The 15,599-nt window shown below is 37.1% G+C and overlaps 1 protein-coding gene across 3 annotated transcripts; it reads right to left on the bottom strand.

The window, feature by feature from the left end:
• Positions 1–393: 393 nt before the first annotated feature.
• LOC125808935 (pre-mRNA-processing factor 39-2) lies at positions 394–15,580 on the bottom strand. 3 transcript variants are annotated; one of them, XM_049488611.1, is made up of 14 exons: positions 15,391–15,580; positions 14,087–14,535; positions 13,479–13,582; positions 12,241–12,470; positions 11,453–11,620; positions 10,569–10,920; positions 9,939–10,082; positions 6,426–6,578; positions 6,218–6,334; positions 4,901–4,981; positions 4,666–4,815; positions 3,217–3,513; positions 2,319–2,435; positions 394–838 (listed from the first exon to the last, which is right to left on the bottom strand). In XM_049488611.1, exons 2-14 carry the CDS (start codon positions 14,523–14,525, stop codon positions 719–721), a joined length of 2,472 nt encoding a protein of 823 aa, XP_049344568.1. In that variant the 5' UTR covers positions 14,526–14,535; positions 15,391–15,580; the 3' UTR covers positions 394–718. The 3 variants fall into 3 exon arrangements, with proteins under 3 accessions (XP_049344568.1, XP_049344570.1, XP_049344569.1); XM_049488613.1 differs by lacking the exons at positions 13,479–13,582; positions 14,087–14,535; positions 15,391–15,580 and adding an exon at positions 11,768–11,931 and having other exon boundaries at positions 12,241–12,464; XM_049488612.1 differs by lacking the exons at positions 12,241–12,470; positions 13,479–13,582; positions 14,087–14,535; positions 15,391–15,580 and adding an exon at positions 11,768–12,032.
• Between the last annotated feature and the right edge of the window lie 19 nt (positions 15,581–15,599).

Genomic DNA, 15,599 nt, shown 5'->3' with positions numbered 1-15,599 from the left:
TAAAAATATCTATTGACAAGACGGACAATAACTAGTAAATAGCAACGTATTTTATTTAGTTCACCAAGTCAGCAGATTGTGGATTATTTTCATAGAATATCAAATTACACATAAAAAAATAAATCTTAATGAATAGAATAAGTATACCATTTGTGCTTTTGTTTTTTCCCCAAAACTAAAAGCTACTTTCTTCCAACGTATTAAGTTGCCTTTCATTTTAGATAGCTAAAGCCGAACAAACGCCAAAGCGAACCGGTTGAAAGCAACTTACACCCCTCCTCACCAAAACATCCCACTTTCGCGCGATTCATTATAAGCCAGTCATCTTTTCATGCTATCGAAAAATCAAAGATACCCTCTGAAAGTAAGAATACAGTAACCTTAATTGGCACTTCCTGGTGGCAGAAAATCATGCACTCTGCAATATAAAATTACTCCTACAGAGACTAGAAATGGGACAGGGAAAACATAACATCTTGGGTGACAGATTTTTTCCTGCATACTAGCATGTTAAAACCAAAAGTATGGTACATTAATTAGAGAAAAACAAACAGCCTAAGGTAAGACATCACTAGATTGCTCAATTTCCTATCCGACTGCTCATTAAATCAAATTACAACCATGTAGAAGAACTCATGGTATTGCAACATATTCTGGCCGTTGAGGGGAAGATACAAACTACATCCAGCAAAAAACTGACACAGAAAACTTTGCCATTTCAATAGTAACTGCCGTAATAAGCTGTAGGAGGAACAGCTGTAGCTTGTGGTGCTGGAGTCACAGCAGCAGTGGCAGCGCCCGCAACCGCTGGCTGTGCATAATTCTGCTGAGGGAAGGCCTGACAAGTTATAACAAAGTTTTACTTGGTGACATAAAACAATCAACGCCCAAGGGTATACTCGTGTAGCATGAAATTATGGAGATATAAAGCAAATATGAAAACAACACAACTCCATTTCACTGATTAAAAAGGGGGTTTGAGTACAAGTGTACACCATTTCACTGATTAAAAAGGAAGGTTCAAACACAAGACATTATCAACTTTAATACAGCATAGCAGCATATATATTACTGAAATGTTCCGAGGTAAGGAACACCATCAAAAGGAGACAAATTAACATATTAGATTAATTTCTGAGAAGATATCCATTGAATTTTTATTTTTTTTGAGAATGGTAAACTTGATATTCATTGAATTTCAAGCTTTGCTATTGTCCACTAGATTGAACTTCCCCCAATGGCCAATGTAACATGAAATTTGAGAAGCTACTACCAGACACTAACTGGGATTGATATCTTACACTCGTAGAACTAATTGTAGCAATAAAGGTCCGACTAATTGTGAGAGGAAGTACGACAATACCATAATAAGTAATCATGCCCTCATTTATCATTATATTCATATGCATTGTAACAAAGAAACAGGCGCATTTAGTCTCATGTAACACGAACTTCTGTTGATTTTTCTTCCTCAAAATGCTCATAGGCCCCTAATCAGACCTTACATTCACCGTCAAATTGGCCATGGTGAGGGGACATTCTCCTGGTATACCACACTATCTTTCTACATTCTTTTCTTCCAATCATTTATAAAAGAGATAAGTGTCAAAAACACACCTAAACTATCCTTTTTTTGAGTTTCATACCTAAACTATCACTTATTAGTTTAAGAAACACACCTCTCTCTTTTATAACACTCTCATCATGGTGTGTGTAATACACTCTTTTACTAAAAAAAATTGACACATCACACTCCACATGGACAAAACATTTCACCTTGACAAAAATGAAATAAATTAAGTATTAGTTAAAATTAAAGATTAAAAAATATTATCCCAAATAAATAATATTTTTTTATAAAATAAAATGTAAAATATTTTTCTTACACAGGAACAAAGTATAATGCCCCTTGTAATTTTGACCAACCAAAATCAACATAATAGAGATATTGGATTTAACTACTTCCTAATTCAACTGGCAATTTATTTCAGTATCAAAATGGAAATAAAGTGATTCAATTTAGAAATTTGAACACTGAAATGCTACAATTTGGGGGATGAAATAAGTTATGAAAGCCTTTTGGCCTCACTGACATTTTCAGACAGGAAACCGGGAAACTTACCAGACATCAAATTATACCTTCACGCTAAACCATTCTTAGCATTACAAGGACATCAATGTTAACAATAAAAACAAAAAGGAACCATGAAAGCAATAGAGATGCTTGATATAAGTATCCCTGCCGAAACAACAATGCAATTTGACACAGTATGCAAACAGGCAACAAAATGCTGATACATAAAAGGCATTCTGCATACCTGGGCTGGGAATGTTGAAGGATAGGCACCATAACCAGCACTAGAGGGGACTGATGCTGCAGGCGCTTGAGGAGGTGCATAGCCAGTTCCGTAACTGCCGTAAGCACCATATGCTGCCTAAAGTTCAACAAACACAAAAGATTTTTTAAATAAAAGCCACTGATAGCATAGCTTCTTTGAAGAGTATATTCTAGAAAAAGAAATAAGTAACTAACGAATAATTGTGTCATGTGCTGCACCCATTTCACATTATTTTGTTGTTATTGCTCTCATTTTTGTATATTCTTTTTCAAACTGCTTGGAAATGCTTTATTTTAAGCCAAGGGTCTATCGGAAACAACCTCTCTATCTCTACAAGGTAGGGGTAAAGGTTTGTGTACACCCTCCTCCCCAGACCCCACTTGTGCATTACACTATGTATATGTTGTTGCTAATGAATAATTGTGTCTGAAAGAACATACAGACTGAGCAAAATACGAAACCACACAGATGCACATCAACCCCTGCATGATTTAATGGCCACATGAAAAACTGAAACACATGCAATCAAGGATCTCCATGGGAGGGGGATAGGAAATATGTAACGCGAAAAATTGAGGACGGCAGAGTACTAAAACATTTGTCCACAGAAAAGATAACTACACAGAGCTCTGATTCACATTAAAGAGAAAAAAGCTTCTAAAATCCATTTGAATAAAGAAGTTCAATTGTTTTTCTTACATGGTGAAGTTCCAGTTTAACCCAAATTAACATTTTGGTTAAAGCCTGAGCAACACATACATAGTGGTCCCACATTGCATTGCTCTGAGATTCACATCAGGATTTTAAATCTAGACAGATTTGAGCCAGGTGGCAAACTATCTCTAGTGAAACTGTGAAATATTTTTCATAACATTACCTGTTGCGCATAACCAGGATTCCACTGCTGCGATTGGGCTTGTGTAGCCTGTGGCCAGGTTTGACCTTGTACACCATAACCTGCAGGCCATTGATTCTGTGCTCCAGGATATGCACCAACCACTGAAGGGTTGGTTGTTGCAACAGCAGACTTTGCCAGCTTTGTTTTCTCAGAAACTATATAATCTTCAGCCTGACGTTTCTTTGAATCTGAAGAAGTTCTATGGCGTAAGAAGAGTTTCGCATGCCGATCATCAGCCTTCTTAATTGAGACTGCATCACCAAAAAGATCGAGAAACTGCAAACACATTCTCCGTCTCAGAACATTTTGTCAAAAGAATCAAAAGTGAACAGCCACAACAAGAGGATCGTGGTAAACAATTAGCACAAAGCACTATCAGTTAAAGAGACAAGAAAGATAGTGAAGGCTCACAAGAGACTGCAATAATTCACAAGAAAACAAATTTCCATGACCTCCCCTTGCACCCACAAGATGTTCCAAAATGTTTACACTTCAGTCTTCAAAAAATTAAAAATATGATGAAAGCTCATGAATCAGAAATCATTCCCAGTAAAGCAAATCTCAATCTGGACTCCCCATTGGGCCATTGCACCAAGATATTCCAAAATGTTTACACTTCAAGGTCTAAAAGGCAAGATTGTGAAGGATCAAGAATCATCAATAAATCCTAAAAACAGATATTTCCACAGAATTTCCATTCCATCCGCAAGACATTCCAAAGAGTTTACGCTTCAAAGACCAAATGGAAAATGGTAAAGAATCAAGAATCAAGAATCAGACATAATTCCCCATAAAACAAATTCTCTCCAGACCCCCCCCCCCCCCCATTGCATCACCAAGACATCCCAATTTGATTCAAATTTAACCATCATACGATTTGATTTAAACCACCATATGATACTGTAGTCTGTTCATTGAAACAATCATTAATTCAACCACAACTAGCAACGCTCATGAAAACAAGTACATACATATGATTCAATGTGACATTTTGAACATCAATGCAACATGGTACACAAACTCCCTGCTGAACTTGATATGTATTTACTTCGTACATCACAAAGATAGTGGCCTCCTACTTTTTGGGAGGTCCGACAACAGTGTCCCTTTCTAAAAACAAAATTTGTACGACAATTTTAACTCCATTTTTACACAATATTGCAAACTTGGAAAAGTATCTAAAGGCATAAACCATATTGTAGCCCAGGCAAACATCCAACAGGAATACTAGTTCAAGGGTGTGTTACCAGTTAGTTCCAGCACATGAAATATTTAACTGAATGCATTTCCAAGAATATTTGGCCATGATCAGAAGTTCAAATAACTCCAGGTTCCCATGAGAACAACACAATGCATATTTGTTCTTAACATTAAGAGTGCATCACAGACCCAAAGAACAGTCAAGTACCCAAATGTAACAGTTTGTACCTCCATGAAAATGCTTGATAATTCCTCTCTTTCATCAACACTTGCAACGTTAGGGTTCTCAGGAGATGGAACTAAGAACTTATCAACCAATGAATCCAACAAATCTACTCTCTTTGGGAGTGACTGAATGGATTCTAAATGGATTAGTGCCTGCATATTACATGAAAAGAGCATATCAATAAGAAACACCAATTCCTCCACAGTTTATGCCCTTGGATGAGAAAGACAGACAAACCTCCAGAAGTGGTTTTGACAGCTGGACATTCTCAACTGCTTGATCAAGAATTTCCCTAGCTTTTTCCACCTTCCCAGAAACCTTCCAACAGAAATTGTGACAGTGAGCCAAAGGAGGACAAATACATAAATTTTAAATGATTTTACTCATGAGGAACATTGAAGAGAGAAGAATATTTTCCACAATATCACCACTCAATAATACAGGGTATCAAGGAAACGCCTTAATGACTCCATGCACTTACACTAATTCTGATTTATTTTCTACTGGAAAGCCTTCCACAAGGGCAGTGTAAAGTGTGTAAAAGTGAACAAATCACTAAAATGATTGAGAATCAATTGATAAGTAGATTACTGCGACAAGTTATGGTCATAACTGTCTCACTATTATAGGTTGGTATTGCACCATAAATTATGTTGATGCACTTCCACAAAACAGATATCTTTAGTAAAATGAAAAGTAGAATAGGGAAGTCCATTTGGAGATTAAACTAAACAAAATAAGGAAATGCATTTAGATATTATACTAAACAGGGAGAGAACTGGTCAATTAGGATAACAGTATTGAGAAAATGAACAAGAAAATATTGACCCATAACTTCTAAATTTCAAGAAAGGACCAGGAGTTCCATATTTCTGGAAACATATGCTGCAATTTTAAGAAACAGGAGTCTCATATATCCACAACTAGATACGATGAATGCAACATTCCAAGGTAGAAGTTTCATATATCATCCAATTCAACTAACAGCGTTCCATATGGTTATATACAGGGCCACAGGAGGGGCAGCCACCTGCTACAAAGTGCACAGGGAATGTCCACATTCATATGCTGCAATGAGCAGAAAATATATACATATTTCTGATACTACCTCCATTTCAATTTCTGTGCCTTAATTTGACTGGGCACGGAGTTTAAGAAAGTAAATAAGACTTGTAAATCTTAGTCTTAAACTAAAGATATGTATAATGTACCAAAAGCCTTAATCTTGTGGGATGTTGGAATTAAAGTGTTGCCAAATTTAGAAAGAGACATTCTTTCAAACAACTAAAAAGGAAAGTAAGACGAACAAATTGAAACGGAGAGGATATGATTTGATAAAGACACGTGCTCCCACCCACTAAAGAAACAAAAAAGAGGCACATTGCTAAACAAAAATATTAATACCAATTTCCACAAACATCTGAAAGAAAGCAATATCTGTAACTGTTTGCCACAATTGGGAAGGGGTACATTACAACAAGATGGAAACGGCAGTAACCAATTAATTGAGTCAAAAATATAAAAACTGGAAACACAAGACAAAAAGAACTTTACCAAGTACAAAAACCGAGAGTACTGTGCAAACAACAATGGCAGACTCTGAGAGTGTTCCTTCCCTTTTTCAATGGCAATAGCTTGTTCGTATATGGTACAGGCATCATCAAGATTCCCCTTCAAAAAAACCAAGAAAACGATACATCGGATAAGTCAACAAAGATCAAAGCTGGTCCTGAAACCATAGTACGTGACCAAACAAACTTACAAGTCGACGTTCCATGTTTGCATGCTTGATTATTGCTTCTACAAGCCCAGGTGATATTTCAGCATGCACAAGTTGATATGCAGCTTGAGCACCAGGAATATCGCCACGTTGCTCCCGCAATTGAGCAGCAAAAAGGTGAATCTCTGGTTGCCTCTGTTAAAGATGGACAAATGAGTTTGATAATAAAATATAGTAGGTTTGAGGGGCAACACTCAAGGGAACAGCTCTACGCAGTACATTTCCTACAATACTTCATGGACATTAGAAACTAAAGCAACTTGTTTCCACCCTTTCCAGTTCAAACTCTTGGCACATAAAACCAGCCTATTATAATCCTTGAGGATCACATATAGCATGAGTGAAAAAAATATTAGAAACCAAAAGGAATTCATCAACAACGACTACTTGAATTCACTACTTCAACACTTCAAAAACCTACTTTGCAAGAGAAATGTAAATTTGTCGAAGGACAACAAGAATTATAATAAAATAGCTCTTCCACTAATTTAACTTATCTCCATTAATCCCAGCACTAACATTGAAAGAAAATCCAATTGACGGCATTGCCTACGACCTCATTGGTAAACTAGAATAACCAGCACATTAAATTGAATCCAGACCTTCTCAATGCTAAGAAATCTACTAAAGAGCAATGTCAATGCTGAGACTACTGGATGACAGACATGCAAGCAAGCTTATTAGCAGATGACCAGTGAAACGCTGCAGCATTAGCATTATGAGCTGCTCATTTCAGATTATTCAGATGGAGCAATTTCCAACCCGATCCAGTTAATATATTGACAAGTAATCTCTATGCTAAAATTAAAAGATAACAGACAACCAAGCTATGTTGCGCGGACTTTTTGTTTTTGCAGCCGAACCCATCTTGACGTGACACTGGTGTGGGCACGGGTGCGGGATCGAGAACAAATTTGGGAAAGAAGAGAGCAGTTTTATCGCCGCTGAAAGTTGACGACATTTTCTCCGACAAAGTTGATAGAGACTAGCTAACAGAAGTCACAGTCACCAAGAGGAACTTTGCCGGCGATGTCTTCAGATCAGCAACATGCTTCTAAAGTCACGAGATCTGATTGCACTTTTTCATAGGGTTTGCTTCATGTTTAGGCCAAGACAGGACCGGCAGAAAGATAATTTCTTGAAAAAGAACAAAGAAACGAACAGGACTCTAATTATGAATTGTACCATCTTTATTGTATTAAGGCTTTTATTTCTTAAATTGTCAAACTGACAGTAAATATTAAAGTCCTATTTATGACTATTTCTTTCTTATAAAAGGAGTTATAATTTTTAAAAAATTAATTAGTAGCATGTCAATTTTGATAATTAATTTATACTTTTAAATGACTAATTGAACATAATTATCCATTTTATTAAATTGTTTATTCTTTGATCGTAATCTTTACATATTCTTTTAAATAGTTTTAATTATTACATGTAAGCTTATCACCACATATCTCTCAAATTAGAATATCTTCATAACTATACAAAAAATATTGTATATTTACACATATCATACTCAGATTCATACCCCTGAATCTTGAAATTAAAATTTGCCAAATCCAACTATGTTGCGCGGACTCTTCATTTTGGCTGTCGAATCCGTCTCGACACGACACTGGTGCAGGTGCGGGGTGTGTGTCAGATTCGGTCAATGCCCTTCGGATACTTTGACCAGAGTCAAGAACAAATTTAGGGGGAAATTGAGAATTCCAAAAAGCTTGACGACCTGAAACGAATCGAAATTTGGCAGCATTTTGGCAGACAGAGAGAGACGACCTAAGATGGATCAAACTTCGGCGGCATCTTTGCAGAGAGAGAGAGAGAGTATGAATGAGCTAGGGTTGAGGTCTTGTTGTATTCGTAGAGACAGTGGCGACTAGCGAGGAAGATGAAATAAGATATATAAACTAGGGTATTGCAGAGATTTTTTAAATGTCTTGTTTACCCTTATGGGCTGCAACTAAACATTTGGGCTTAACCACTTCTTATGACATTTTACATTTCATGGGCTTAATCTTTGTATAATTAGTGTTGTGGACTTTGTTGGACTATTATGAAGTGTAAAAATCCCTTAATGACTTGGACAACAAATCTTAATATTATTATTTACACATAATTTTTTTAGCTTTATAATAGGTTAGGATAAGTATTGTTACATTTGACTCCAAATTGAATTTTACAAATATCTCTCAAATTTAGAATATCTTCATAAATCTATTTTTATAATATTGAACATTTTAGTTGAATCTCCGCACCCATATCCATGCTCGGATTCATAACCCCAAAACTTAAAATTTATATTTTGCCTGTCTCAGTCCCAGTGTGGCTGATCATCCGAAAAGACCAGCTAAGCATCATTGGCTTGGTCAGCCTTTACCTGACCAACTACCTAATACTACGCAGGCTCATCAAACAGCGCTTTTTAGCTTTCTTCAGGATTTGGCCTGCCAAATCCAACTCTCAGATTCGCACCCGTCTTAGATACCTGCACTCGAGTCCGAGCAACATAGCCCACACCCGAGTCCGAGCAACTTAGCAACCAAGGGGCAACAATTTGTACACATTTTTTTGTCATGAATCAACAATTTACTTGATGAGATGGAAAAACTATTGATTATTTCTGTCCATCATTGCAGCCACTCCATACTATAGCCACCGTTGGGTTTTCCGCGGAGCTCAACCTTCTATGTCAAGATATTTCTTTTATAAAAAGAACAAAGAGGGGAATACTGATCCCATTATTTGGAAGACTAGGAACCATACAAGGTAGCCCATTTTTGCTAGACACTTCCTCATGAAACTGTATTCACTCAACAGTCTTTATAGAGGAGGCATGCCCCTTTGTAGGAGACGTCTACTTTGTGAAAAGAATGGGGAGGATGTTCATCATTTATGGTTACAATGTAGCTCACATATCAGGTTTCAATATGTTAGGCTTCATCAATGTTGGACAGAAAAGTTATTGGGAAACATAAGAGGAGAATCTGGGATATGATCCCAGCTTGCATTTGAGAGGTGATATGTAAGGAAAGAATGTAAAGATGCTTTTAAAGCAAATATGAGAACATTCATATCTTGATATGTAGATGTATCTCCTTTTTGGCTTTTTGGTCTAGACTTATGTAACACAATGGTGGATAGAATGTTGGCAATTCTCAGCTTCCAGCAGTAATGTAAAGGAATTGAGGTTGCTTGTAAGTTTTTTGGCATGATCTTTGTGCTCATTGTATATATAAAAAATTTAACCTTCTCAAAAGATATTTACTGATTTCAATCAATAGAAAAGACAGTTGATGAGGGAAGAGAAATCTTACAATATCTTTAAATACTAAACTTTGAGATGAACAGTTAATAACCACTAAACTGCTAAACCAGACAAGCAAAGAGACAAATAATTTGTCAAAAATAAAAAAAAACTATCAAGCATATGATGCAGAAGCTGACCCCCTAAAAGCAAAGAGCATATCTTGTTGGAAGAGACCAAGATTTTACCTTGACAAAGACTTGAGTGGCACGAGCAAGGGCATTATCAGCAAGATCCAAACTTCCACTTGTTTCCATACAAGAAACATACCGAATCCAATATTCAGGATAATTGGCACACGCAATCAAACATCTCTCATACAGCTTGACCACCTAACTTGCACAAGTAACAAATGGCTTAATACAGATTAACACTCTACCACAATAAAGAAATTCCACAAAAAACTGAAAGGACTAAGGAATGATGCACAAGGAGTACTCCGCTGGTGGAACAGGGCCCCTCTAATACAAAAGGGTGGGACCTATCTAGCCTGACATGGTTAAGAAGATAAGAACACACCTGCATGCATAACAGTGGAAATTCAAAACAAATATTCCACTATACAACAGATCATGAACCCAGAACGTCGACTCACAAATGAGGGTTTGAAGTACTTAGCCGTATAGAAAGCAAATGGATGGCCCATGCGTTAGTCCAAGTTCAATATCCCGTTTAAAAAGATGCTTCATCCGATGATTTAGCCAATATAGCAAATGAGGCAGCAGATACTACTTTAACTGTAAATAAATGTATAGCAAGGCAACTAAAGCTATAAATAAAGAGAAACTGAAATCCACAAAATAACCAAACCCAAGTACCTTATTGAAGTCATCTCCTCCTTCTATAAAGTCAAGATAATTGTGCCAATTTTCAAGCTCTGCGACATTCAGAGGCCTCACATGAAAATATGGCCTCCTTATAGATGTTTCAAAACCAATGATCTTAGAATCAAACTCTTTAGCTTTCTTATACATCTCTTCTCTAATGGAGATATACTTCTCTAACTCCTCGGCATCTTTTAAGCTTGTACTAACAGGTTTAGAAGGCTCAGATCCAGGATTAACCTCACCCTCAATCTGTTCATCCTCAGCTTCTGCTGCAGCTGCAGCTGCAGCTTCTTCAGGAGTTCGTAACTCTGATAGAGGCCTACTAGCCACCAGCTCCTTGAAACTGCAGATAGAATTACAGAGGAAAGAAACAGTGTTACATCAACTACTTTTCTTGTATCAACAAAAAAATTCACTACACTGAAACTGTATATAATTAAACCCTCAAATAATACATGTTGACTTGTCTGAAGTATATTTGAAAACCATCAGCTGAATTAGCTAGGATTGATGCTCCTACAGGTGGGTTTTTAAAAACTAGCATGGAACTTCAATTCTCCACAGTTTCTCACTAAACGGTAAGAGCAGGCCCAGGTTAGCATTATATACTATAATTAATCACTTGTTAGTAAGTGACAATATTGCCTTCACACAGACTAAAACTTATAGCCATACTTGAACACATTAGTTTTCAAAAGCAATATGCTTAAACAAGTAAAACCAATGAAAGATACTGCTAAGGATTAAGCTTCTTTATAATTAAATAAGTAATGGTGTATTTTCCACAAGGCAAGCAGAATGATACTGTCAGAGATAATCTGAAGTCCTGAATGAATATGAAAATGCAAAATAAAGCTTCAAGGAAGATAAATCACCCTTCAAAATAGCGATCAAGCTGCTGATTTGGATTCTGCAATATCTGTGTGTAGATAGCAGCAACATTCGACCAAGCCTGCTGTGTGTACTCATACTCCAGGTACTTATCCCAAAGTGGAAAGGACAGGTAGTCTGTCCCAACATACACTAATCCTCTTTCAAATAACCTAACAAGCCAACAGAACAATGTACTATAAGATTAATAACACATGCATGCCTTTGCATGGGCTCTAGAAAATGCAGTACATGAGAGTTCAAGCTAAAGTACTAATTCACTCAAAGAGCAGACTCTCCCACAAATATGCTGCATTTACCTTCCTCGAAACAATCTTACAATGTCCATGGAAGGTGCAGAGAGAGGGCATCTTAGCCTTACTGGACGAGATCTTCTCAGCAGCAATGTGTTTATTGATACATCTCATGTGCGACGGTTAATAACAGCAAAATATCATGGAGAACTACAGGACTATACACAGCCCTTAGGACAGGTAAAATAGAAGGGGGAGAATAAGGCCATAAAATTGAATTGAATCCTGAAGAAAATTCATATGGCTACTAAGCAGGCCATAGAATCACGTGGATTGCACATCAGTCATACAATTCTGAAGTGCAATCCAAACAAACCTTACGCCATGTAGATGAATAAGAGCTGTTGCAGACATGCTGAAATCAGGTCAGAGGGCATTGAAAGATCACATAGTTTGGCACAAAGAAAAAATTTATAAGCATCTTGTGCTGATGATCTCCCATATAAAACTAGAACAAATCAAATCAGCAATGGCATTACCTTCTAATGGTGTCAGGATCTCCATAAGTGCTTATAGCAAAAACACAATAGTGCAACCACATATCTACCGAATATGTCACACCTTGAACAGCCCGTTCATAGACCTCCACAACTTTGTCACCAGAGCCAAGACGTGCCTCATGATCTGCAAATTTCTTCCAATAACCGTAACACAGAGGAAATTCTGCCAAGAATGCATCATAAGCCTTCCGAATCTTCAAAATGTTGCCCTACACATTTTCACAATGCAATACAAATCCAGCATTGAGGAAATTTGTAACCACAAGTTATGCAATATCGACAGCCACAAGCTTATTTTAGCAAGAAAATTGACCCATAGAAAATTTGCTTACAAAAGAACAATACACACTCCACATTGTATATGAGCTTGTTTGCTTAGCATAAAGATTAAGAAATTCGAGCCGACTTTAACCATGAGTCTATGACTAAGTCATGCTAAATGTTAGGCAACTCATCCAAGATATACCATATTAAAATCAATTATATGAATGTGTACTAGTTTGACTTCATGGAAATAAAAATCTCTTCAATTAAGGAAAATGGATCAAATCTTCTGGGACCCAAAAAAGGGAAGTGCATAAAGTAATGCGGATAAGAGCATTAACACCACCACCATTCTTGTACTGTTAAATCTCTTGCTAATGAAAAAATGGTGTCTTCTGGCTGGTATGCGTCACTGATTACAATCCTGGAACAGTGGTAATTTTAGCTTAAGACATGGACACCACCAAAAAAATTCCCAAGTAGATTAACACATGGTATGGATGGGAAGAGAGACAGAATACCACCAACACCGTAGTGCCCTGTTCTTTGAGAACAGGAGACTCAGCTTAGCTAACGAAAAGTTATAAAACATAAAAAGATATAAGGTAAGGCAAGAAAAAGCTATGTGGCACAGCTTCTGTAATAATTTGCATAGGCAATTAATTTATAGCTTAGAAACTATTTGCCAGGAATAGTACCCCAAATTATATGTACTTGAGAAATTTTGTGCCACACGCTATCCTTCCCCCTAGCATGAAAGTCGGGTGTATTTCTTGCAAAATATCAGAAAAGACAGTACCTCTCCAGATAGTTTCTTACCAGTTGGACAGTAAGCAAAGCAAATTGAAATATAAATGATAAGAAACTCTCTTTCCTCAATAAACAAAAACGAAGACCAGAAATGAAGAATGCTGAGATGAAAAATCCCCTTGACAGAAGCTCAGTTAAAGTACCTCCGACATCTTCTCCGTCTCCTCAATAAGGGCAGTCCAAGCATTGAAGTCTAAAGAATTTGTCCTTACGATGCTCCATAATCTTTCCTCTTCAGGAGATAAAGCTGCGAACAGAAAGTATAGCTAGTAAGTACACTACCTGTTGATGCAATTAACATTCAGGACAAAGGGACAAAAATAAAAGGAAATTTCAAACTTACAAAAGATGAAAGATTAAGAAAGACAACAAAATTGATGGAGTAGACAACATGCTGCAGGAAGAAGTAAAAGGAAATAGACTGGGGAAAGTAGCTGGTTACAATGTGAAAGACTACTGAGGAAAACAAACAACTACCAACCACTAAAGACATTCCCATAGAGCCAAGCTATGGTAGCATCCTAGCGTAACTTTTCTGTTTATGCAGATTTTGTATAGGAAATGAACTAGTTACTCCATATGTCTACTAAAGAGATTTATATTAGCATCATGTATTCGTATTATGATTCTTGTGACTAATTAAATTGATGACAAGCATCCCTTAACATCTAATGAAGTTCTTGATTAGTTTATAATTGCAGGAATAGCAACAGATAATGACACAAGGACGCCGAACAGTTAAAAATTCTACCTAAGCCATCTTCTGGCCGATGCATATTGGAACTTCCATGAACATCTGATGCAATCCCATTTTCAGAAATTCCAGCTGCTGCAATGTCTCTTGCTTCAGCAGTGTTGCCATTTGCAGAAGATTCATAATCAGCAACTTGGGATGAACCTGCGGGTGCATCTGCTAGAGCTGCAAGATCCTGGCTCGCGTCATATGCCATAGCAGTTGCAGCTTCTTGCTGGGTAGACACTTCATCAGTAGTATAAGGGTTTCCAGCTTCTACATTAGTAGCTGCTGACTCCCCTGGGCCATTTGGACATGAAGTGGCCAGATCCCCAGCGTTTCCAGCATCAGAAGAAGCATGGGCACCAGCATCATCAGGATTTATTGACGAATAACCAGCAGACATATAATCAGTGACTGACGAGGTTTGAGCTACAACAGTTTCGCTTTCGCCCATAGTTTGAAATCTTTCTACATCACAGGCGAAACTGATTAGTACAGCAGTTGATATTAGAAAAAAACTAAGGAAAATTTAACATTATACACATTTGTCCCCTATCATATATACATATAAATAGATCACAGAATGAGTATGATAACTAATTGAACATAATAATATCATAAAGTGTATTGAGTAAAATGTAATATACTCTCCTCTTCCTTTTACTTGTTTCTTTCTATATTTATGAAGTCACCTTAAATATCAGGTGCACAGTAAAGGCTATCAGACATTCTCTATGCTAATTGTTTGCTTATGAGAAACTTCCTTGCAGCACAATTTCAACCATCTCTAAGTCACTTCCAATAAAAAGAAAAAAGACAACAAAGAGCTGAAATATTAATATTCTAAACCTAGTTGGCTAGTCAAAGCAAAAAGTTATTTCCCCTTCTTATCCTACTATTAGGGCAAACAAGCTGAAATTTAAAGACAGATATGACTGCGCAGTTGGATCTTGGCAATGAAAAAATATCCACATACGCCATTAAATTGCACCAATTGCAACCAGCGGTAGCAGCACCACTACTTATAATCCTGAATCTGACTATATAGGCCAGAATATCAAATATCAGAACACAAATCTACACTCTAAACCTCGAAAATGTATAAAACTTTACAAAATCCTGGCAAATACAAGCCAATGAACTACGGTTTAGGGTACAAATCCTACCAGCCAACATAGAACTTCGGATAAACAAAGAACTAAAAGCGGATAACCTACCGCTGGAATACGTAGAACAAGTAAGAATACAAAAAAAAGGTGAGCATTATTGTTTCCGACAACGCAGAAGGTGACGGTGGGAAGCCGGAAAAAGGAACTAACCTGACGTACGGCGAGGGGTCGACGAAGAGTTTGGAGAAGCTTCTTCGTATCGTTTTAGAGAAAAGCTGCAGAGGTTTTCTCTACGAGTTTCGGGGTTTTTCAGTTCTATGGAGGAAAGAGAAGGATTAGGGCAAATAAATGATGCGGTAGTCTGTCTATAGAGCGCGAGTGACTTGCCCGGGATATTTGCACTTTTGCGAAATGAGAAG

The sequence above is a fragment of the Solanum verrucosum genome, unplaced genomic scaffold (genome assembly GCF_900185275.1).
Source record: "Solanum verrucosum unplaced genomic scaffold, falcon-dt-bn FXZP01000435.1, whole genome shotgun sequence".
NCBI classification, from domain to species: domain Eukaryota; kingdom Viridiplantae; phylum Streptophyta; class Magnoliopsida; order Solanales; family Solanaceae; genus Solanum; species Solanum verrucosum.
Note: the sequence above shows the minus strand (reverse complement) of the source record. Positions and strands in the feature narration are given on the sequence as shown.